This window comes from Mirounga leonina, unplaced genomic scaffold (genome assembly GCF_011800145.1).
Source record: "Mirounga leonina isolate KUSES-001 unplaced genomic scaffold, KU_Mleo_1.0 Mir_447, whole genome shotgun sequence".
NCBI classification, from domain to species: domain Eukaryota; kingdom Metazoa; phylum Chordata; class Mammalia; order Carnivora; family Phocidae; genus Mirounga; species Mirounga leonina.
The window spans coordinates 14,408,838-14,435,344 of record NW_023270757.1 but is presented as its reverse complement, the minus strand read 5'-3'; the positions used below and the strand labels follow the sequence as shown (position 1 = coordinate 14,435,344).

Genomic DNA, 26,507 nt, shown 5'->3' with positions numbered 1-26,507 from the left:
AGGTAAATCTCCCAAACAAGATACATGAAGAGAAACAATGTCCATCATGGTTTCTTCTATTTCTTACCTCTTTTTATAGTAACTATATTTATTAGTTTTGGTTTATCCTTCCATTTTAAAATATAAGCATATATAATTATATATTCACACCAATTTGTATATGTATGTATACGTGTGTGTGTGTATTTGTATTTCCACACACACTTATTAGGAAGTAAGTAGCACACTATGAACACTTTGCATCTTGCATTTTTTTTGGTGACCATAGCTCTCCATATAACTCCATTGTAGATATTCTATTCCTTTTTCATGGGAGCATAGTATTCCATTATGTAATTGCACCATATGCTATTTCAAGTGGTTTTCTCCTGTAGACATTTGATTGTTTGTAGTCCTGCTTTTACAGATAGTATAGCTATAAATAGCTTGGTGTATGTGTCCTTTCATGGGGATTTTTATTTAATATTTGGAATGGATTCCTAGAAATGGAATTCCTGGGTCAAAAGGTAAACATAGGCAATTTTGCTGGCTATTGCTAAATTCCTCTCTACAAGGGGATAGTACTACTTTGTATTTCCATCAACAGTGTATGAGAATACTTGTTTTCCCACAACTTATGAACAGACCATTATCAAACTTTACAAAATATTTTAAGTAGATCTGTGTCTTAGACTTCAGCAAAAGTGTGATGTGGGTTTAAGATGTGATCCCAAAGACAGGGAGCTATGTTAGGCCTTGACGGTAGGCTTAGAGAAATGCAGGTCTTTGTTAAGGGGGTATAGTCACATTAAAGAAATGTTAAAGGTAAAGCATAAGGAGAACTTACTAACTGGATGGAGGCATTATTAGAGGAACCGGGGATAATTCTAAGTTTCTGGGAGTATAAATAGTTTCCTCTAGAGAATACTGAACACCAGATTATGGGATGGGGAATTCCATCTTGGATGCCTTGAATTTGAGATGCTTCTAAGGTATCTGTTAGAAATGTAGTTGGATATATGAATCTGAAGAAAAAGGGATTATAGTGGAGCTTATGTGTCCCCATTCTGTGTGTTAGGATGTCTGTAGATGAAGATGCCCAGGAAAAGAATAATATTTGAGCACTTGGCATGTTCTTGACTTTGATAAGAGTAGTTGTATATGTCCCTTCCATGTCTGTTTTTATACAGAACATTGACTTAACATCTCTTTGGCTGAAATTAGAAAAAGTATACTTCATTTTCATGAGTTACCTTCTATAGACTAGTGTATATATGTAGAATATATGTATATATAATTCTGTTATGAAACTATACAAATTTCCAGGGCAAGTATAGCTTAAATTCCCTTGCTCTGATGTATGGGATGATTTATTTTGCCTTATCTCTGATAAACATGATTTTATATACAATTTTGATACTTCGGTCAAGATTTCTACTTTAAGATATTTTCTTTCTTAGTATCTACTTAGGCAAACTTTGACAAACTTAGGCAAATGGAGAATTTTTTTGCCATTGAAATACGCTTTCTTACTGTATTAAACATACAGATACATAATGTGAAAATTATATTTTGGCATCGTGACATTACAGCTGAGAAAAGAATCTTACTTAATAGTTTTCTGTCCTATGTGGTCTTAAGGATATTGAAGCAGGAAACAAGTTCACAAACTTCAAAATTAGAGAAGTCCTAAAAAAATCTAGTTTAACTTCACTTTACGGGAGAAATGTTGGTTATTTTTGTGACCAAACCAGTGTGAAACAACATGAGCGTATAAACGCAAGTGTTTGGCTAGAGACCTCTAAATTTAGGTTTAACCGTTAAAAAAAGGGATTGAAATGGGAGAAGAGCAGAACCATAGACATGATTTTGTACTTGTCAGTTTCTTTGGGATTATTTCTGTGGGATAATGACAGAATATTAACTGACATTTAACCCATTATGTACTGTTTTAAGCACTTTACAAGTCTCATTTTAGTTATGGAAACCACATGTGATAACAGTTAACATTAAACTACATTCTACATAAGACAGAGGATTAGTACGGATACAGAGTTTTCCCAAGGATATCCAGTACTAAGAAGCAAAAATGGGAACTTAAACCCAGCCAGTGAAGACACCAGGATGATAAAGGACTCAAAACCTTTTTATATAAGTTGATGGAAATCCACTTAAAACATTTTTACTTAGAATATTGAGGGTGGCAGGGACATTTAGACTGTCCATTATTAGGTCTTTTGTGGACAGAGTGTATAAATTTCTTCTTGGGACTTACTCATAAAATGAGTTTCAAAGCTTATGTTTGATCCAGTATCAAGTATTTTCTCTTCCCTATGTCAGAGCTATATGAAGATAGAATGACTTTTCTGAGGGTTAAAAGTGCCCCCTTACCACTTACTGTCCCAGCAGAGGTTACATGCTTATTTGGAAGGCTTGTGGTAGAAGGGAGTTATGGCACTAAGAAGGTAAATGGACCAGATCTACTCTGAGGCCCTTTGCTAATCCTGAGATTGTTCTTTTTCAACTAACTAAAATATGAAGAGACTTTGTTAAATTGGATGATTAAAGATCCCACCCAGGATTTATACCCATTTACTCTAAATGAGTTAGGTATTCTGTGAGAGTCCTACGCTTGCATAGTACTTGGTTTCTTCAGAAGAACCAAGGCTTTCCTGCTAGAGCTTGCTTCCATCTTTGGACCCACTTATATTTTGAGCAGGCCACTCGGTTAAGGGTTAATGGTCTTTTCTTTGTTTCTACCTTGTTAATACTGTCATACTAGGGTATGATACTTATTCTTATAGTACACTAGGTTTATCAAACTGGAACATGCTTTTCAGTTACTGACAGGATTTGTAAAAATTGATTGCTGGGCCTCATTTCCAGATTATCTGACTCATTAGATCCGAAGTGGAGCCGAAGAGTTTGCATTTGTAACATGTTCCCAGATGATGTTGATTCTCCTGGTCTGGGGCTCATACTTTGAGAAACACTATTATAGTAGTTTGGCCTACCCCAACAGATTGAGCTTTCCAGGAGTAGGAACCAGATATTACCCATTTCTTTGTCCCCCTACTACCAAGCAATACATAAAGGTAACAGGTCTTAATTTTGTAGCAACTGTTTCTGTTACATTGCTCTCTGAAGTTAGGCCTAAAATTTAGGAAGCTTCTAAAGCTTTAGGTTCAGATCAGGTTTCAGTTTAAGTTAAGCTTACCTTTAGAAGCACAAAATCAAGATTCTGCTAGAATTATTTCACATGGGTCCACTTTTTTTTTCTTCTTTGCCATTACTAGGCTACATGGCTACATGTAAGAACTAGAATTTCGCCTCTCTTCCTGGGAAAATGGAGGTTATTGAAACGTACCGAAATGTACTAAGTTCATGTTCTGTGTGTAAAACAAACAGCAGATCTCAATGAACTGATTCCCAAGTTCAAGAACAGGTCAGCACCTGTTAAATAAAGTAGTTTTGAAGCTTAGGTCAAGAAAATTTAGAGCAAGAAGAGCTTGTGTTTTTTTTACCTACTCCTACCGCTTAAGCTAGCAAAGAACGTCGTAATAAAATGTTAGCAAGAACTGTTTATTCTGGCAGTTACAATCATGGAAAAATACCATTTAAGTGAAATTCAGAAATGATTGTTTTTATGTATGTTGCATATACTTTTAGTCTTTGGTAGTAATCATAAGCAGCATTCTATGATTCTTCTCTTTTTCTCTCCTCAGATACCCAGAAAGTGGTATGGTAGAAATAAATGTCAAGGATCTTCGACCACGAGCTAGAACCAATTTGAAATGGAATGAACTAAATGTCGGTGATGTGGTAATGGTTAATTACTCTGTAGAAAATCCTGGTAATAGAGGATTTTGGTTTGATGCAGAAATTACCGCATTGAAGACAATCTCAAGGACCAAAAAAGAACTTCGTGTGAATATTATCTTAGGGTAAGATTACTTATACTGGGGGCGCTTGGGTGGCTCAGTCAGTTAAGTGGCTGCCTTCAGCTCTGGTCATGATCCCAGCATCCTGGGATCGAGCCCCTCATCGGGCTACTTGCTCAGAGGAGAGCCTGCTTCTCCCTCTCCCTCTGCCTGCCTGCCGCAACCCCTGCTTGTGCTCTCTCTCTTTCACTCTCTCTCTCTCTGTGTCAAATAAATAAATAATCTTAAAAAAAAAAAAAGATTACTTAACACTGATGCCCTTTAGCTACTGAAGTAATCAAGGAATGTAATTTTTAGTTATTACGCACATGTTCCTTAGTAAAAAAAAAAAAAAAAAAAGGAATCTATGAAAGTTAGAAATTTATATACTAAAGGAGAACTTTTTAATATAAATTCTTGAGATTTTTTTTAGTAAGGATGTCCCTTAAATGTCCATCACTGCTTTAAGGCTGGAGACATTATTTGAAAGCATTTTGGAAATAACTAAATATTTTATTTGAGAAATCCTTGCTTACCTCACAGGTAATATACAAAAGCATTTCAGTAGCTGTGGTGGTTATGAGGATCTATGTTGATATAGTAGCGGTGAATATCAACCTAACCAACTGTCTGCTGTACTTGTAAGACTAGCTGAAATTTTCCTTTATAGTAATTTTCTTCATTTTACAGAATTTAACAAGCTTAATAAAGAGAATTCAAAATGTAAATTGTCACCCAAAAGGCCAAATTGCTCCACTATTTCCATCATTAATTCTTTAAGAAATATTTTGGTGTTGGGGCGCCTGGGTGGCTAAGTCAGTTGAGCGTCTGCCTTCGGCTCAGGTCATGATCCCAGGGTCCTGGGATCGAGTCCTGCATTGGGCTCCCTGCTCAGCAGGGAGCCTGTTTCTCCTTCTGCCTGCTGTCCCCCCTGCTCGTGCTCTGTCTCTCTGACAAATAAAATTTAAAAAAATATATTTTGGTGTTTCACTCAAGTGATGAAGTACCATGCATTGTTTCACAGCTACTTTTTTACACATAGGAAAATATTATCACCATCTTTCTGTGTCTGATTCTTTTGAATAGAGTTTATTGGATGAACAGTCACTAATTTACTTTCTTAGAAGTCTGTTAAACTGTTTCTAGTTATGGGGCGCCTGGGTGGCTCAGTCGGTTGAGAGTCTACCTTTGGCTTAGGTCATAATCCCAGGGTCCTGGGATCAAGCCCCGCATCGGTCTCCCTGCTCAGCAGGGAGCCTGCTTCACCCCTGCCATTCCCCCTGCTTGTGCTTGCTCCCCGCCTTCTCTCGCTATCAAATAAATAAAATCTTAAAAACAAAAAACTGTTTCTAGTCCTTATAATATTTAATAATATCAATATATGTATTTTGTGCTTTTGTGCTTTGCTTTTTTTTTCTTTTTTTTTTTTAAGAATGAATTCTTATAAATACATTTTTGTTGAGCATTGGGGATTCTGGAATGATCCTGGCAGTTGTGTATATGTGTGTGTGTATAGGAAGCAGCCACACTAAGATTCTTGTCAAGTTCTGATTGACAGGATTATTATGTTACATGTAATATATTGGATAGATATATAATATGGATTATATATGTTAAATATAATGGATACATTATAACAAATCTGAGATTAAGCATCTGCTTATGATTAATAATACAAAGTAGGGGTCAGTAATCTGTGGGATTATGACTGAACGCCTCTAAGTCAGAATCCCGCCCAGGCGGAACGATAGGGCAGCGCCGCGGAGCCTCGGTTGGCCTCGGATAGCCAGTCCCCCGCCGTCCCCGCCGGCGGGCCGCCGCGCGCGCCCCGCGTGGCGTGGCGTGTCCCGCCGCGCGTCGGGACCGGGGTCCGGTGCGGAGAGCCCCTCGTCCCGGGAAACGGGGCGCGGCCGGAAAGGGGGCCGCCCCCTCGCCCGTCACGCAACGCACGTTCGTGGGGAACCTGGTGCTAAACCATTCGTAGAGGACCTGCTTCTGGGTCGGGGTTTCGTACGTAGCAGAGCCTCTCCCTCGCTGCGATCTCTTGAAAGTCAGCCCTCGACACAAGGGTTTGTAAAAAAAAATATAAATAAATAAATTAATTAATTAATTAAAAAAAGTAGGGGTCAGTAAACTACAGCCTACTGGCTGCATGATTTTATGAAAATAGTTACTGGAACATAGTAACATTATCTATGGCTGTTTTTGTATTCAACATTGTTCAGTGGTTGCAACTGAGACTCCCTGGCTTGCAAACCTAAACTATTTACTCTCTGGCCCTTCATGGAAAAAGTTTGCTGACTCCTAAGATAAAAAGAACGTTGTGAGGTGCTGAAAAAAGCTTATATTTTAGAAAACAGTTTCAGAACTTTCTACAAATAGTGTGATTCTGTTGCCAGGTACAGATGCAACTCAGACTTCTAAGCAAGTTGTAATTTGGGTAAGGATACAAATCATGAAGAAAAGGAAAGGCCTGTACGTAAATGGGTTATATAGGGAACCTTGTAATGTGTTTGAGTGTAAGAAGTACAAAACAGCACATGTATACAATAGGAGGAGATAACAGTACTAATAGCATAGAGTTAAAAAAAAAATAGCTTACTATTTAAAAAATTTTCCCTGAGTGATTCTGAAATAGAGTGGAGCACCCTGGCTTTAGCGACTAGAACTAAGATTGAGTGGAAATTATAAATAGGCAAATAGAGACCAATTATGTGATAGCTGTCCCAGCAGTAAAACACTGTCCTGTAAAGTATTATGTTCTCTGTCATTTAAGTTTTTAGTAAATGTGTTAGGAACATAAGAGTTTAAAAAAGAGTCACTGTGGCATGTGGCTGTGGATAAGAATTTTTTTTTCATGGTTAGAAATCTTTTTACTGGAAAGAGTGGATAAATAGAAGGAAGGTCTAAATGTATTCTGTTGTTCACAGTTTTGGGCTGTTACAAACTGCTGTGTTCATCCTGTGACATCCTGCCTGTGTTCTGGTGCTTATGTGCATTAGTTTTTGTAGGGTGCATCTTGCCTAGAAGTAGAATTGCTGTGTTGTAGAACTGCATGCACATCTTGACTTGAATAAATAGGACCAAATATTTGGCTGTATCAGATTACACTTCTACAGCAGTATTAGAGGTCCCATTGCTCTGCATTGTCATCCACACTTAATTTTGTCACATTTGAATTTTTGCTAATCAGAGGGGTATATAATAAAATAGTATATCATTATGGTTTTGATTTGCATTTCCTTGACTACCAGTGAGATTGACAGCCTTATGTTCATTGGCAATTTAGGTACCTTTTGTGAGGACCCTGTTCCAAACATTACTGTTCTGTTGTTAGTCTGTATTACTGATTTGTTTTTTTTTTTAGGAGTTCTAATTATGAAGACTTGACCATTTTAGTTCTGTGTAGAGAAAATATTTTTGCTTTTATAGCTTTTCTCATGTTTTGAATAATAGTATTAATTTTAACTAGCTTATTAAATTTTTTCCCCTGATGTTTATGCTTTCTGTATCTTAAGAAACCTTCTGGGGTTTGGGCAGGGGGTGGGGGATATGGGTGAAGGTGGTCAAAAGGTACAAACTTCCAGTTCCAGGGATATGTACAGCATGGTAACTGTAGTTGGCAGTACTGTATTGTATATTTGAAAGTTGCTTAGAGTACTTAAAAGTTCTCATAACCAAAAGAAATAACTATCTGAGGTGATGGAAGTTAACTTTTTGTGGTAATCATTTGTCAGTTTATACATCTATCAAATCATTGTTTTACACCTTAAACTTACACAGTATATGTCTGTTATATCTCAGTAAAACTATTAGACCTCAGTAAAACATGGAGTGGGCAGGGGAGAAACTTTTCTTACCCAAAATACATTAAGATACTCTCCATTATTAAAAAAGCTTTGTGGTTTTACCTTTCCTTGGTAGATCTTTAATCGATTTGAAGTAGGTTTTGAGGTAAGGGTTGGACTTACCTTGATATATATGGATAATCATTTTTCCTGACATTGCTTATTAAAAAGCCCTTTTTCCCTCTCTGGTCTTCAGTATCACCTCATATCAAATATGTAATTTGATGCATCCATCTGATTTCCATTCTGTACCATTGATCTATTTTGTGTATCCTAATATCAGTTCCACATTTTAATGATATGACAGAACAGGGCTTCCTACCTTGCTCTTCAGTAGTTCTCTGTTTTCTTAGGTCTTTGTGCTTTCACTTGAGTTTTCCAAGTCATCTTGGTAATTTAAACATAACCATTGGGAATTTAATATGTATTGTGTTGACTCTAATCCAGGAATGTGCTTTTTCTCCATTTATTTAGGTCTTTAATGTGTTTTTCTCCTATTTTTATTAGGTTGAACCATATAACATGTTTTTATAGGTTCAAAATAATTGAATGATGGCAATTATATGGTAGAACCTGATTTAATACTCTCCAGAGATCTGATCTTATAGGAGTCTGTTATCCTTATTTAACTTTAAGTACTACTTATTGTTCCTATAAATGCTATATATATATATATATATTTTTTTTTTTTGTCACTGGTATATAAGTAACCTTTGATTTTTGGATCTAGTAGCCTTACTAAATTTACTAGTTTTAATTTACATGTAGATTTTTTGGGAATTTTTATGCTTATAATCATCTATGAATTATGACATTTTTGTCTTTTAATCGTTTTTATTTACCAGCCGCCCTTTAGTATGTTGTTGAAAGGATGTGGTGATAAATACAGACATCTTTTTTCTCCTTTATCTCTAAGAAAAACTTCAAAATTTCACCAATAACTATAGTATTTGACATACGCATTTTGTGGATATGCTATCCTGGATTTGCATTGACAATATTTTGTGTGGAATTTTTGCATTTGTGTTAATGAGTAAAATTTGCATGTTAGTTTTTCCTAACTAGCTGTCCTTCACAAATTATTCAGGTTTTATAAAATAATTAGAATATTCTTTGTCTTATGGTGAAGTTTTGTGTCCTTTTCTTGACTATTTGGTAGAACTTCTCAGTAAAGCCCTCTGGGGCTGAGCTTTCTTTATGGGAAGGATTTTTATGATTGGCTCAATTTCTGTAATGATAGGGAGACTCTGATTTTTCTATTTCTTGAAATAAAATTTTATTTTTTAGGAACTTGATTTTATCTAAATTTTATTGTCATAAATAAAATTTGTCGTAAGTTTAACCTCATCTTTTAATGTGCAGTCTTTATTGTGATGTTCCCTTTTTTTTATTCCTGAGTTTAGTTTGTGACTTTTTAATCTGTCCCACCAGAGGCTTATGAATTTTATTAGGCTTTTACAGATAACAAACCTTCAGCTTTGTGGTATTGAAGGTACAAAAGGAGAAATATAGGACATTGTTTTTAATCTATCTTGGGTATTTGGTAAAGGAACTTGCAGTTAAAGTTTATGCTTGTTTCTATTTTTTTTTTTTTTTTTCTTAAAGATTTCATCTATTTATTTGTCAGACAGAGGGCAGGGGCACAAGCAGGGGGAGCTGCAGGCAGAGGGAGAAGTGGGCTCCTTGCTCAGCGGGGAGCCCGATGTGGGACTTAATCCCAGGGCCCTGGGATCATGACCTGAGCCGAAGGCAGATGCTTAACCCCTGACCCACCAAGGCATCCATCTATTTTAAATTTGTGAGTACCAAAAAGTGAATATGCTTAAACTGTCTAGTGATCAAATTCTATTTTTAGTATCATTTTCTGCTTCTATTTTAGCTTTGAAGAAAATTCAGAACAAAAGCTTGTGGAGTTTAAATCCATTTTTCATAATACTTCAGTTACTGTTATGCATATTGCATTGAATACCACATGAAGTTATACTAGTTTAGATATTTATAAGTAGAATTTGAATTCTATAACAAGAAAATAATTTATCTAAAGCTGAAACTAAACTATGGAGGTACTTTATTTTCAGTGTCATTTTTTATAGGGCTTAATTTACTAAATTTTATCTATACTCATTTGTCATCAAATCTCTTTAATGATATTTTTAACATTCTTATACAGTATAACTTTGGTGTCCATTATCAAGTTATAAATCAAAACTCACTGTATTTTAACCATATGGGCCTCCTTGTGCTTAATCATCTATGTAAACATATTTCTGCTTCAGAGCCTTTGCATTTGCTATTCCCTCTGCCTGTTCTGCCCCACACAGACACTCATTTGGCTTGCTCTCTTGTCTCAGTTCTTTGTTCAGACATCACTTCAAAAGACATCTTTCTTGAATGTGGTATATAAAATTATATGTGCACATGCCATGCATAGATTCCTTGAATCCTTACTTTTCTTTATAGTATTGATTATCATCTGATATTTGTCTCTCTTGGCTTACTTGTAGTAGTTTCCTATTCTTGCTGCAATAAATTACCACAAACTTAGTGGCTTAAGCAGTATAAATTACCATTTTACAGTTCTGTAAGTCAGAAGTTTTATATGGATTTCCCTGGGCTAAAAGTGTCAGCAAAGATGTGTTACTTTTTGGGGACTCTAAAAGGAGACTCTATTTCCTTGCCTTTTTCAGATTTTAAAGGCCCCCACTGCCCACTTCCTCCCTTTTTAACATTACATATCTGACTCTTCTACTTTTAAGTTCCCTTGTAATTACTTTGGGCCTACCTGCATAATCCTGTTTCAAGGTCGTTATCTTCATCATGTCTACAAAGTCCCTTTTGCCATGTAACATAATATTCACATGTTCCCACACTTAGGACCTAGACATCTTGGCACCCATTTATTCTGTCATACTACTGAAACGTTAATGCCCTGGTTTTTGTTGCTGCTGTGTGCCAGGCCCTGTTGTAGGAACAAGTTATAATGAGTAGTCAGTAAATAGAATATTTCACAGAATCTTAGATTAACAGGTTTTTTTTTTTTTTTTAATTTTAACATCTCAAAATGTACCTTAAAATTGCTATTGGAATGAAGTTGGTTTCTTTTCATAGATTTGAGTTTGCTTCTGCTAGGCACCTTGGAGTACCATCTAACTTAAAATTCTCTGAGCTTCCTTAGACCACACAGGTAGTATGAATTCATATCTGCAAAACGGCATGAATCATACCTTTGTGGTTCAATTCTTGGGATACTTTTCTTCCTTTTACTTAGTGATAATATTGAAATAGGCATGTTTGTTTTCTGTCTCTACGTGCAAGGTGATTTATTTACCATTTATCTTATTAAACTGTGAGAAGAACCGTTTGGTAGCCTAGCTTTATTTGAGGGTCCTTCTTAGACACCTCAGACTTTTTCTTTCTTATAATTTCATAAAATGGTGTGTTTTTTAGTTGTTGGCTTCCATCTAGAGTACCACCTTTGGGGATGGTTCTTAGACTACCCCATTGCAGGCCAATTTCTTTTTTGGTACTACATAAAATAATGTGTTTTACAATTGTTTGTTTATTAGATTCAATTGAAATATACTATTGAGGTAATATTCATGTTTTTTGGTGTGATTTATGCTTCATCAGCTTTGTGCAGAGGAAATGGGTGTGGTAGGCTTTCAACTAAAATGATAAATGATTGAAAAAGTGATTCTAGTTTTGAAACTGTTTTTGTGATATTTATTGAAGCACCTAATGAAATACATGGAAAGTTTCTGTTTCCAGGTAGGATGGAATAGCTGGCAGTAATTAGCATTTTTACTTGAAACAACTAGATCCAGATCAAATACCATTATCATCTGTTTGAAGGCAACAGAGAGGCAAGTAGAACTACCAGTGCCTAGGACTCTGGAATGGGAAGAACCTTAGAAGGCAGTTGGTTTTTGTAGTTGCTTTTTGCCCTGGGAACTTTGCTAATTACGGATGCAAAGCAGATCTAATTGAAAGCAACTGGGGGCATGGTGGAGACAGAAATCAGAGCTTTGGGCAGATAATGGGGATGGCCTGTTTTCCTCACACGACTTTTGCTAAATACTGAGGTTTGCTGGGCAAGAGGCTAAAAATGTAAGTAAACAGCACAGTGGAATTTTCAGCAGTCTTAGAAGGCAAACATGGATTTTGGGATCACTGGTGGAATGGTCCCACAGAGTATACAAAAGGCTCTTAGTTGAAAACTGTGGATGGCTAAGACAAATATGTAGACTAAATCTAACCAAGACTATAAACAAGCCTTGCCTCAACATAGTTGCTGAATAAAATGTTAAACCAACACAGTTATCTCCCGAGCAGAAGGAAGATTGCCCCCTCCTTATGGTTCAGAAACATCTGAAGCCTCCTGTAATGTTTTATATTTCTTTATAATGTTGAATTCTTAGGTTTGGTTTGATAACATCTTTATTTTGTCTTCATTTTTTGTAACCTGTTTTCACTAGAAATGTATTTCTTTTTTTTTTTTTTTTAAAGATTTTATTTATTTATTTGAGACCGAGAGAATGAGAGAGAGCACATGAGAGGGGGGAGGGTCAGAGGGAGAAGCAGACTCCCTGCCGAGCAGGGAGCCCGATGCGGGACTCGATCCAGGGACTCCAGGATCATGACCTGAGCCGAAGGCAGTCGTTTAACCAACTGAGCCACCCAGGCGCCCTGTTTTCACTAGAAATGTATTTCTAAATTGAGAATTTTTTTATCTGTGTTTTCAGATGCTGTTCCATTATATTCTAGCTTATGTTGTATCTGATGAAAACTCAGCTCATGTTCCCTCTGTTTTTATATTTAGTTTTCAGCAGCATTATTGCAGTATGCCACTGTGTTTTCTTTATATTTATCCTGCCATGAAGCCAGAAACACTACCAAAAGACAGGGTCACATAATCAAAAACCAGAAGAAAAACCAAAAGTAAAAGTGAAGCTGATCTTGGGGCGCCTGGGTGGCGCAGTCGGTTAAGCGTCTGCCTTCTACTCACGTCATGGTCCCAGGGTCCTAGAATCGAGTCCCACGGTCCTAGAATTGAGTCCCGCATCGGGCTCCCTGCTCGGCGGGGAGTCTGTTTCTCCCTCTGTCTCTGCTCGCTTGTGTGCTCCTGCGTGCACTGTCTCTGCCTCTCTCTCAAATAAAGTCTATTAAAAAAAAAAAAAAACTGATCTTGATAATTCAAGTTCTCAGGGATTTTAGAAAATTATGATTAAAATACTCAAAAAATAAATGAGAAGATGGAGAATTTCAACTGAGAATTGGAATCTATAATCACATTGAATCTATGAAATCACTGTAGAACTGAAAAATACAGTATCTGAAACTAAGACTTCATTAGATTGACTTAATAGCACTAGATAGGAGTAGTGAACTCAAAGGCAAGTCAGTGAAAAATTTGGATAAATTGAAACAAATTTAGAAAATTTTGGATAAATTGAAATGAAAAAATAGAAACAATATAGAAAAGACTGTTGGACATATGGGACCTGGTAAAAGGTATGCATTACATCTACTTGTAGTTTCCAAAAGAAGAGAAGGGTGAAAACAATATTTGAAAATATAATAGCTAGAATTTTCAAAAGTGAGAAAATATCAGCCTGGAATTAAGTCCTGTGAATCCTAAGCAGGATAAATATAAAGAAAGCATGGTGGCATATTGCAGTAATGCTGCTGAAATCTAAAGATAAAAACAAAAGGAATAGGAGCTGAGTTTTCATCAGAAATAACAGCTCTAGAACACAATGGAACTGCATTTGAAAACACTGCTAAAAAATTCTCAACTTGGGGGGCAGCTGGGTGGCTCAGTCGTTAAGCGTCTGCGTTCGGCTCAGGTCATGATCCTAGGGTCTTGGGATCGAGCCCCGTATCAGGCTCCCTGCTCCGCGGGAAGTCTGCTTCTCCCTCTCCCACTCCCCCTGCTTGTGTTCCCTTTCTCACTGTGTCTCCCTCTCTCTCTGTCAAATAAATCTTTAAAAAAAATAAAAATAAAAATAAAAAATTCTCAACTTAGAAATACATTTCTAATGAAAATAGATTACCAAAAAATGAAGCCAAGATAATGATATCAAACCAAACCCAAGAATTCAGTACCAATAGACCTATACTATTACTAAAGGGTTGTGTAAGCAGAAGGAAGGTGATCTCAGAAACATGGAAATACAGGAAGAAATTAAAGAACAGAGGAAGGGTAACTATATGAGCAAGTACAGACTAGCCACAACACTAGTGAAGTTTATGTGTAGAATAAAGTGCATGACAACAGTGCAAAAGATGGGGGTTGATAAATGAAACTGTGAAATTCTGACCTGATCAAGGAAGTGAAGTAAAACTTCGATTTCTTTGGTTTATTTACATGGTATATTCTCTAAGAACCACTAAATTATTTTAATAAAATTATTAAATATATAATTTTAATATAACTAAAATAGAATTTTAATAATTATAGTTAAACTAAGGGACGCCTGGGTGGCTTAGTCAGTTGAGCGTCTGCCTTCAGCTCAGGTTGTGATCTGAGGGTCCTGGGATCAAGTTCCATGCCTGGCTCCTTGCTCAGCGGGAGCCTGCTGCTTCTGCTTGTGCTCGCTGTCTCGCGCGCGCGCTCTCTGACAATATTTTTTTAAAAAGGTAGATAAAATGGAAAACAGTAAAATGGTAGAAACAAACCCAAATAATGTCAGCCATTTATATTAACTAAATGTGAGCTTGATTTTATGGTTAAAGATGAACAGGATTAAAACAAAAACAAAACCCATATGCTGCTTATGGGAAAGATTCTTTAAATATGAAGTCACACAAGTTGAAATTACAAAAATGGATGGGATTCCAGGTAGATGACAACAGCATAGATTTTTTAATCTCCCTAGATGTCCTTTTACAAACATATAGAAAAACTAAAATATCTAATTCAAAGTTCATGGGCAACATCTATAACCATTCAAGGTTTTGTGGCATCCCCTAAAAAAAAAAAACAAGATAGCTGGTGGGATAAATAACTGAAAGCTACAAGATCAGTGTCGTATCAGTAGCTGTGCAGGAGGTGGGAAAGGGTAACTACAGGTGTATGATGGACCCAAGAACTCTGAAATAAAACTAGTTCAGCAAACTGTTTTGAGAAGAGCAGCTATGGTGGCCATTTCTCAAAATGACCCCCAGTATTTCCCGCTTCCTGGTGTTCGTTCACACCTTACATAGTTCCCTCCCACATTTTACTTAGGGTTACTTTTGTGACCAATAGAATATGGCAGGAGTGATGGTTTACCACTTCCAAGATTCGGTTATAAAAACATTGAAGCTTCCATTTTGGGCTCTCTCAGATCACTTCCTTTGGGGGAAGCCAGCTGCTGTGTTGTGAGGATTCATACACCTGGTGGTCTTGCCCTAGTTGAGCCTTTAGATGAGACTGCGACTCTGGTCAACAGCTTGACTGAAACTTTGCAAGATTTTGAGCCAGAACTACCCAGCTCTGCTGCTCCCCAAATCCTGATTGGCAGAAACTGTGAGGTAATTTTTGTCTTAAGCTGCTAGTTTTAAGGTGATTTGTTATATGACAACAGAACTAATACAGCAACTGAGGCTAGAAGGGGTATGCACACCAGTTTAGATGAGTACAAGCAGTTTGCAATAATAAGATTTTGAAGGGATTAGTGACCAGCAAGCTCTCGAAATTATCTAGCTAAAACTGTTCCAGGACAAAGCCCCATACAGAAAAACTACTGGAAATACATTCCAAACTGAGTAGGATAGGGACAATAAAGACAAAAAGAAAAAAGATTCAGTTAAAAATAGGGAAGGAGAATAGAGCCAGGAGATTTAAGAAAGTAAGCTTCCATAGTACCTTTTTAAATAATTTGAGACTTCATTTACATACAACAATATGTATTATATATTTTTTGTACCATATATTAAGTAAATGTTAGCAAGTGTGTATACCCATGCCACCACTGTAATCAAGATTAATAGAAGGTTTTCATCACCCCAAAAAGTTCTTATGGGCTCCTTTAGATATCTCCAGTACCCTCAGCCTCGGCCCCAGACAACTACTCATTTGCTTTTTGTCAGATTAGATTTTAGTTGCTATAGTTTTGAATGCTTCTCCAAAAAATAACAATTAAAAAAAGTGAGTTCTATGGAACTCTATAGCTGTGAGCTAATAAAGCTAAGTGAAATTACACCCTCCAGAGGTTCAGTACATTTAATTTTCTTTAAAAAGGCATTGATGTCAAATTACATATTAAAAGAAAAGGGAAAAAAATGTAACGTTATCCTCATTCCTTTTAAGGAAAGTATCCCAGAAAGACATGCATGAGTCAAGAAAAGATGAACCAAGGATTTTAAGTCTAGCCAAACTGGCCTTCAGAATAAAGGCTGGAAACAAACTGTCATTACCTTGGAAGAACTAGGGGAGCTATTCTCATGAACACTTCCTGGAGAGTGTTGTAGAGAACTAGCTTCAGGTCATCAGGATGACTGAAGAAAATTTGACATAAAGAGCAGTGATAAACATTAAAAATATTTTTAAATTTGGTGACACCTGGGTGGCTCAGTTGGTTAAGTGTCTGCCCTCAGCTCAGGTCATGATCCCAGGGTCCTGGGATCGAGTCCCATATTGGGCTCCCTGCTCAGTGGGGAGTCTGCTTCTCTATCCACCTGCTGCTTCCCTGCTTGTGCTCGCTTGCACTCTCTCTGACAAATTAAAAAAACCTTAAAATATTTTTACGTTTAGAAGTTAGGAGATAAAGGAGATACATAATGAAGAAAGTAATGATTACATGATCTGACATCAGATATAACTAGGATGTGGGCGGAAAAACAAAAAAGAATTTAAAACTTTTAAGTAATCACGATGACAACTAGTAAGAATGTCTTGTGTGTAATGTGGGATAAGGCAAAGACGTATTTGTAACATTCTGATTTAGACATCCCTGGTATCTTTGATAACTAGTAGTTTCTGACTGGGGAGAAAGGAGAACCAGACACATAATTGTTTTTAGAAAAGTAAATTTACCCTTTAGTTCTGGATCTGAACAAAGCATTTGTGTGAACTATTTTATATGTGTATTCATGTGTATGTTTAAATTTTGTAGTTCTGTCCACTGAAGAAGCCTTGAAACAGTGATCAACCTAGTTGCAGTAAGTTTTTCTAGTGCCTGAAGTATGGCTTTGAAATATTTCCACCCAGAAGAAATTGGGCTTCCTTATAGATAGGACTCCAGGCTAGAGGCAGAAAATGTGCAAGATGAACTTGAAACATCTTGTCTTAGGGATAACAAGGAAACCCACAAACACTGCTAACTAAATTCTTGTCAGAAAAATTTGGGAGTCAACTGGAAGTTCCTATTGGCCAAAGATAGTTTGAACATCAACAAGGAAAATAGCTACAGTGGATTGAAACACCTCATATATGTATGTGTATTCCTAGTAATATAGAAACTCATTGGTCACCTATATAGGAAATTAGGGAACTATTAAAGTTGCCAAAGAAAACACTTAGTCCATATTTTTTATATGATGTGTCACTGAGTCACCAAATAATTGATGAGGTGAAGTTTCTTTCTATTGAATTCTAGCAAATAGAAAGGAATGCTAAAACTGGAATGTCAACACTTTCTAAACCCCAGTGAATTAATCTTAGCATTGAGTATCAATGGCTGCTGTCATCATAGAAAAAGACAACTAAATAAACTGGGTGCTTCCTAATAGAATAGACCTATAAATAGTTTTACCAAAACATGAACCTGGATTTGATTAACATTTCTAAATGCAAGGATTGACTTTTTTTTTTTCATGTAAAGGGCCAGATAGTGGTTTTAACCCTCGACAGCCAAATGGTCTCCACCATCACAGCTACTCAATTCTGCCATTGTAGCACAAAACCAAACACAGAGAATGCATAAGTTAGTAGATGTAGCTGTACTCCAGTAAAACTTTATTTACAAAAGCAGGCAGCGGACCAGGTTTTTGACCTCTACTCTGGATCCAGCTACCAACTTGAAATGCAAATAACAGAAAAAACCTATTTAAACTACACTTTGGGAATGCAAATATTAGAATCAAGATATTGGGCAACTCTATAGGACAAATGGTGATGGTTCTTCAACAAATTGTAAAGAAGAAAAAGATAATGTGGGAATTGATAGAGTCTGAAAAACAGGCAGAACTATATGATATGCTTAGGAAGACAGGTGGTAAGACTGAAGAAAATTAAGGTAAATATATCTCTTGGAATAAAAGAGGGCGCATGGCAGGGGCTTCTGAGATAAACTATTCTGTCTTCTATTTTGGTTGGTGGCTATAAGATGTATACCTTATAACTGATTATATATTTATCTATGCAGTTTTCTGCATTTGTGAATATCTGACATTAAAAGTTTTAAAAGTGTTGCATGTGAAAGAAAACGTGGGAAAAGTCATCAAGCAAATTCTAACCAAAAAAAAGTACACTTTTGATATAAAATGTATTACTAGAGATAGAGACGTTTCATAAGATGATTTAAGAATCCTAAGTCTGTATGTACCCAATAACATTGCTTCAAAAATATAAACCAAAGTTGACAGTAAAAGGAGAAATCTATATACAAATCAATAATAGGAAACTTTGAAAAAGCATGTGTAAACAGGTATAAATTGTGTCTTTGAGGAATACGGCTTAGTATCTGAAGGACTTTTTAATAAGTCATCTTTTTACCTAGAGACTTACTATATTTACTGGAAATATGTTTAAATCTTTTATTTTGATTGATAGAGTATCATTTTACCTAGTGTTTAAATTTACAAGATAACTGTCTTCTAGCCAGATAATCTAGATGAAGTCTGTAACTTTTTTTCCTCCTTTACACTAAAGTTACACTTAACTTTGAATAGTAACTAATCACTGTTGGACTTTTCCTGCCATTGGAAACAATAGCTCAAGGTGATTAGAATACCTAGAATCCCAATTTTAAATCAACAAAGTTCAGTGGGTTTCCCAAATGACTCTTAATTGTTTGTATATGGTTTAGATTTTGCTGGCAAAAGTTAACTTTTCTTCTTTTTTTAAACAGGGGTTCTGAAGGAAAATTAAATGACTGCCAGATAAGATTCGTAAATGAAATCTTTAAGATCGAGAAACCTGGAGCTCATCCCCTGTCATTGGCAGATGGAAAGTTTTTAAGTACGGATTTTTCTTATGGGTTTAGACTACATATATTGTACTTGATTGGTATTTTAACCACTAGGAAATAACTTTTGAGAAAGTATAAAACTGTAGATCATGCAAACATTAGCAAAACAACAATTTTGATCGAAGACCCATTTTGGTTTAGTGGATTTAATGGATTTTTCTCAAATGACAAAATTTGTTTTCCAAAAAATATTTTCTTGGCATTTTATTGCTGTTTTCTTGTTTTCTTGACTATAGATTCTGTCCAAATAACCCATTCAGTAATTTTGTGGCCACCCAAGATTGATTTTTAATAATGAGACTTATTTTTATATGAGTAGAGTCTGACTGACAGTAATGCCGGTTGAGCCTTGAGTTTCTGAGAGGTAATAAGTGAAGTTTAAACAATTGTGAGAGTGTTGGAATATAGCCCTGCCTCTTCACTGTACGTATTGTATTTGCTTAATATCATACAGCTAGTTGGTAACAGAGGTAGGAGTAGATTCTAGGTCTTTTAATTCATGGTTCAATCACTATCTTTCCAAATAGATTACTGTCTCATACTCTCTTAATTCTGGATTTTTTTGGGGAAAGCAATTTATTGGCTTTATGCCACATGTCAATATCTAGTATATATATATTTTTTAAGCTTTGATTTTTAAGTAATCACTACAACCAACATGGGACTCAGACTTAGAACCCTGAGATCAAAAGTTGCATACTCTACCTACTGAGCCAGCCACGAGCCTCAATATCTAGTAGATTGTTTTAGAAAAATACTCCCAACTAAAGGCTTCTGCTTAACCTTTTCATACCGCAGTTGTGCAAGATAATAGCAAGACAGTACCTTTAACAGATCACAAAATAGACTTTCATGTTACCAGTCTAAGCCATTCTCTCATTTCTTGAGACTGCAAAGCTGATATATCTAGATTTGAATTAAGAACCTTCAGGCATACTCTGTATGAGTACTTGTATGGTTATATCCTAGGAGTAAACGTAACTTGAATAAACCTATTTTTTTTTTAAGATTTATTTATTTTATTTTAGAGGCGGGGGGATAGGGGCAGAGGGGGAGAGAAAAAGAGAATCTACTCCCCGCTGAGTGTGGAGCCTGACGCGGGGCTCAGTTTCACAACCCAGAGATCATGACCTGAGCTAAAATCAAGAGCCAGATGCTTAACCAACTGAGCCACCCAGGTGACCCTGAGTAAACCTATTTAATGTGACTTAGTCATTCTCAGTAAAACACAATACAAAACCAAGATAGATGAGGGTTTTTTTGTCTTTCTGTTATCTCTTAGTACATCTGCATGTATTCTCTTCTCTCTCATTCTCTGTATCTCTCCTCTGCCTAATACTAATCACATTATAGCTACAACTTTAAACTTGTATGTAAAGAAATCATTTCACAGCAACAGCCAGATTGCCTTTGATCACATCACTCCATACCAAAAATCTATCAAAGGCATGTTTTTAGGTCTGTTATACATCCATTATTTCTATGTTGTCATGGCTCCCTTAGTGGAAGTGAAACAAAATTGTGATCTGCCACTCAGTAGCAAGAATAGGCACTGACCAGGCGGAAAGACAGTACTGAAATCAGTGCCTTTTCCCTTCCCCCCTCTCATTTTTCCAGTATGGTTCCCCATGTCCCTCATATTGCTAAGTCAGTTCTGATATGGTAAATTTCCTCACAGTTGTGTACATATGTCAGAAATTCAAAATCTAGAACAATATTAATTTAAATATGGGGGCACCTAGGTGGCTCAGTTGGTTGGGCAACTGCCTTCGGCTCAGGTCATGATCCTGGAGTCCCAGGATCGAGTCCCACATTGGGCTCCCTGCTCAGCAGGGAGTCTGCTTCTCCCTCTGACTCTCCCCGATCTTGTGCTCGCTCTCTCTCTCATTCTCTCTCCCTCAAAAAAATAAATAAATATAGGACTCCCAGGAAGTAATCACTCTAACAATGTATATTATTGTAGACATCTTCCACTATTTACATAATTCATCTTTGTGTATTAAAGATAAAATTCTGCAGTTTTCTTTTGAATTTCATATACCTCATTACCTCTGTGTTATGGTTCTTATAAACTTACCTTATTTTTAATAAAATCTTTCCAACCATTTCTCTTTTGACATTTTAAATTAAATTTTGTATTACGAACATTAAGATTTTTTTGTGTACATGTGTATATCTTAAAATTTCAACGCTTTGGCAAAAGCTGTTTGGATTTAGATAGGTTGGGGGGCACTAAATGCTACACCTCTTACTTGCCACAGTTCTGAACCAATTGACAAATAAGATAAAAATCAACTGAGTTAAAAATACTATTTCTAAAAAAAATAAAAAATAAAAAATACTATTTCTATTACTGATAAAAAGTATGTTGGGGGCATAGCTTGAATGGGAACCAAAATGGGCATGCTAACTCTTAACAAAATCAGCCCTCCCCGTCTTAGTTTAGCCCACTCAAGGAAAGGTTTAGGTCTGCAGGTACATGGTATTTAATTGTTCCACTTATTAAGTAGTTAGATCCAAAGAACTTTGTGCAAGAGAATGTTGTATACCCTTGAATTCTGAAGACACGTGTCCTTTTGGTGCCCTGGTGAGTTCACTGCATTGGCCCTGGAACTTTCAGTCTGGTCAATGCAAATTTTAAAGGCAAGAGTATACATTATCCTCTTGCAGGTAGTGATGCCTGCTACACCTGGGCTTCATCCCTGTTACTTTGATAAGTATAGAATGACGCTCAGGTGTTTATTATTAAAGTCCCACACTTGATTATTCTTTGTGGTTTTTTCCTATTAAAAAAAGCTGTATGCTACTTTCATGTGTTTTTCTTTGTAAGATTCATAGATGTAAAAATGATCCTAACACTGGGCTTGTTATAATTTTATTCTTAATAGGGAAAAACGATCCTGAGTGTGACATTTGTGGTGGAGATCCAAATAAGAAATGTCGTTCTTGCTCCTGTCATATATGTGGTGGAAAACAAGAACCCAACATGCAGCTTCTATGTGATGAATGTAACATGGCCTATCATATTTACTGCCTGAATCCACCTTTGGATAAGGTCCCTGAAGAGGAGTACTGGTATGATTATCAGGGTTTTTTGTTGTTGTTACTGTGTTAAGAATTGAATGTGAAATATGTATTTGAGCCACCAAAAGATTTCTGAAGATATATAATGTGTATTAAAGTGCTTAAAATTTTTGCAGCCAATGGTTACTTGGCATCGATAACCTTATTTGGTTATTATAATGCCTTGGGAACCGGTCTCTAGTTCTATTTTTTAATCCTTGCAATCCTTCCTCTAAAAGGAGTCTGTGCTCTTTCAAAAATGCAAATCTGATTGTGTTAACTCCTTTAAATGTCACCCTATAGGGCCTTGCACAATACTTTTTTAGTTGATTTCTCCAGGTGTATTTCTTATTTTTCCCTTTCATTTTCCCAAATATTCTATACTCTAGCCAGATTAAATATCTTTCAGCTCCTTAAGTCATGTTCTTTCTCTCCTCTGGGTTTTACACTTGACACATTTTCTCTTAGAAGCATTTTCGTCTTTGCTTAACCTTCAGGATGATATTTAACCTTCAGGTTTTCACTTAACTATGACTTTATCTGGGAAAGTGGGTGGTCCCCTCTACCCCCCAGTAATTCTATTATTTTTTTTATTTTTTTGTGCTCATTTTTAAAAATTTTTTTAATTTAAATTCAATTAATTAACATATGGTGTATTAGTTTCAGAGGTAGAATTCAGTGATTCATCAGTCTTACATAATACCGAGTGCTCCTTACATCACGTGAGCTCCTTAATGTCCATCACCTAGTTACCTCATCCCCCCACCCCCTCCCCTCCAGCAGCCCTCAGTTTGTTTCCCATGATTAAGAATCTCTTATGGGTTGTCTCCCTCTCTGATTTTGTCTTGTTTTATTTTTTCCCCTCTTCCCCTATATGATCTTTTTTTTTTTTTTTTTTTTTTTAAAGATTTTATTTATTTATTCATGAGAGGCAGAGGGAGAAGCAGGCTCCCCACTGAGCAGGGAGCCCGATGCGGGACTCAATCCCAGGACCCTGGGATCATGACTTGAGCCGAAGGCAGACGCTTAACCATCTGAGCCACCCAGGCTCCCTTGTTTTGTTTCTTAAATTCCACATATGAGTGAAATCATCTGATAATTGTCTTTCTCTGTTTGACTTATTTTGCTTAGCATAATATCCTCCAGTTACATACATGTCGATGCAAATGGCAAGATTTCTTCTTTTTGATTGCTGAGTAGGAATCCATTGTGTGTGTATATATATATATATCCACTTATCTGTCGATGGACATCTGGCTCTTTTCTAGTTTGGCTGTGTGGGCATTGCTGCTATAAACATTGGGGTGCAAGTGCCTCTTGAGATCACTACTTTGTATCTTTGGGGTAAATACCCAGTAGTGCAATTGCTGGATCATAGGGTAGTTCTATTTTTAACTTTGAGGAACCTCCATACTATTTTCCAGAGTGGCTGCACCAGCTTGCATTCCCACCAACAGTATATGGGGGTTCCCCTTTCCCTGCATCCTTGCCAACATCTGTCGTTTCCTGCTTGTTAATTTTAGCCATTCTGACTGGTGTGAGGTGGTATCTCATTGAGGTTTTGATTTGGATTTCCCTGATGCCAAGTGATGTGGAGCACTTTTTCATGTGTCTGTTGGCCATTTGGATGTCTTTCTTTGGAGATGTGTCTGTATATGTCTTCTGCCCATTTCTTGATTGGATTATTCTTTGGGTATTGAGTTTGATAAGTTCTTTATAGATTTTGGATGCTAGCCTTTTATCTGATAAGACATTTGCAAATATCTTCTCCCATTCTGTCGGTTGTCTTTTGGTTTTGTCGACTGTTGCTGTGCAGAAGCCTTTTATCTTGATGAAGTCCCAATAGTTCATTTTTGCTTTTGTTACCCTTGCCTTTGGAGACATGTCTAGCAAGAAGTTGCCACAGCCAAGGTCATAGAGGTTGCTGCCTGTATTCTCCTCTAGGATGTTTTTTATTTTTATTTTTTCAAGATTTTTATTTATTTGCCAGAGAGAGAGAGTGCGAGCGCGCACAAGCAGGGGAGCAGCAGCCAGAGGGAGAAGCAGGCTCCCTGCTGAGCAGGGAGCCCGATGTGGGACTCGATCCCAGGACTCCAGGATCGTGACCTGAGTCAAAGGTAGATGCTTAACCAACTGAGCCACCCAGGTATCCCTCATCTCTAGGGTTTTGATGGATTCCTGTCTCACATTTAGGTCTTTCATCCATTTTGAGTCTGTTTTTGTGTGTGGTGTAAGAAAATGGTCCAGTTTCATTCTTCTGCATGTGGCTGTCCACTTTTCCCAGCACCATTTGTTGAAGAGACTTTTTTCCATTGGACATTCTTTCCTGCTTTGTCAAAGATTAGTTGACCATAGAGTTGAGGATCCATTTCTGGGTTCTCTGTTCTGTTCCGTTAACCTATGTGTATGTGTCTGTTTTTGTGTCTGTCTTTTGTAATAGAGCTTGAAGTCCGGAATGTGATGTCTCCAGCTTTGGTTTTCTTTTTCAACATTCATTTGGCTATTTGGGGTCTTTTCTGCTTCAATACAAATTTTAGGATTATTTGTTCCAGCTCTGTGAAAAATGTTGATGGTATTTTGATAGGGATTGCACTGAGTGTATAGATTGCTCTAGGTAGCATAGACATTTTAACAATATTTATTCTTCCAGTCCATGAGCTTGGAACATTTTTTCCATTTCTTTGTCTTCCTCAATTTCTTTCATGAGTATTCTATAGTTCTCTGAGTACAGATCCTTTGCCTCTTTGGTTAGGTTTATTCCTAGGTATCTTACAGTTTTTGGTGTAATTGTAAATGGGATCAACTCCTCAATTTCTCTTTCTTCTGTTTCATTGTTAGTGTACAGAAATACAGCTGGTTTCTGTGCATTGATTTTATATCCTGCCAGTGAATTCCTCTATCAGTTCTAGCAATCTGAGGGTCGAGTCTTTTGGGTTTTCCCCAGAGTATCATGTCATCTGTGAAGAGTGAGAGTTTGACTTCTTCGCCGATTTGGATGCCTTTTATTTCTTTTTGTTGTCTGATTGCTGAGGCTAGGACTTCTAGTACTGTGTTGAACAGCAGTGGTGATAGTGGACATCCCTGTCGTGTTCCTGACCTTAGAGGAAAAGCTCTCGGTTTTTCCCCATTGAGAATGATATTTGCTGTGGGCTTTTCTTATATGGCTTTTATGATACTGAGGTACATACCCTCGATCCCTACACTATGGAGAGTTTTAATGAAGAAAGGATGCTGTACTTTGTCAAATGCTTTTTCTGCATCTATTGAGAGGATCATGTGGTTCTTGTCCTTTCTTTTATTAATGTGATGTGTCACATTGATTGATTTGCAGATGTTGAACCATCCTTGCAGCCCCGGAATAAATCCACCTTGTCTGTGGTGAATAATCCTTTTAATGTACCGTTGGATCCTATTGGCTAATACCTTGTTGAGACTTTTTGCATCCATGTTCATCAGGGATATTGGTCTGTAATTTTCCTTTTTGGTGGGATCTTTGGTTTGGGGATCAAGGTAATGCTAGCCTCATAGAGTTCGGATGTTTTCCTTCCATTTCTATTTTTTGGAACAGTTTCAGAAGAATAGGTATTAATTCTTCTTAAAATTTTTTTTTTTTTTAAAGATTTTATTTATTTATTTTTTAGAGAGCGAGCTAGAGAGAAACAGCATGAGAGGGGAGAGGGTCAGAGGGAGAAGCAGGCTCCCCGCCTAGCAGGGAGCCCGATGTGGGACTCGATCCCAGGACCCTGGGATCATGACCTGAGCCGAAGGCAGATGCTTAACCATCTGAGCCACCCAGGCGCCCATTCTTTAAATGTTTGATAGAATTCCCCTGGGAAGCCATTCAGCCCTGGACTCCTGTTGGGAGATTTTTGATTACTGCTTCAATTTCCTTGCTGGTTATGGGTCTGTTCAGGTTTTCTATTCTTCCTGTTTCAGTTTTGGTATTTTATATGTTTCTAGAAGTGCTTCCATTTCATCAAGATTGCTTAATTTGTTGGCATTATAGTTGCTTATAATATGTTCTTATAATTGTTTGTATTTCTTCGTTATTACTTGTGATCTCTCCTCTTTTATTTATGATTTTACTTATTTCAGTCCTTTCTCTCTTCCTTTTGATAACCCTGGCCAGGGGCTTCTCACTTATTTTAGATGTGCCTATAATAGTACTTAATGATTATTAAGTGCTTAATATATGCTGGACACTAACAAAGTGCTTTATATGGATTATTGTACTTAATCCTATGAGGTTAATACGTAGAACCAGGCACTAGGGTTAAATACACTGTCCGAAACCTGTACTTCTTTTAAGTAGTCTTAGCTACAAAATGAAATCATTAGAAAAAAGACTGGGAAGAACATACCCAAAGTAATAATAAACTTTTTCATGTCATACTCAGAAGTTTTTTCTTCTTCTTCTTTTTTTTTTTTTTTTAAGATTTATTTATTTATTTATTTGACAGAGAGATAGCACAAGTAGGCAAAGAAGCAGGCTCCCCGCAGAGCAGGGAGCCCGATGCGGGACT

At 36.7% G+C, this 26,507-nt stretch overlaps 1 protein-coding gene across 3 annotated transcripts in view; it reads left to right on the top strand.

Annotated features, from left to right (window-relative positions):
- Positions 1-26,507, top strand: part of UHRF2 (ubiquitin like with PHD and ring finger domains 2) — a 94,533-nt gene that overhangs the window by 33,680 nt on the left and 34,346 nt on the right. For all 3 annotated transcript variants that reach the window (XM_034988013.1, XM_034988012.1, XM_034988011.1), the window contains exons 4-6: positions 3,705-3,923; positions 18,802-18,911; positions 21,810-21,996. In XM_034988013.1, the coding sequence (XP_034843904.1) occupies positions 3,705-3,923; positions 18,802-18,911; positions 21,810-21,996 (516 nt within the window). The remainder of the gene's footprint in view (positions 1-3,704; positions 3,924-18,801; positions 18,912-21,809; positions 21,997-26,507) is intronic.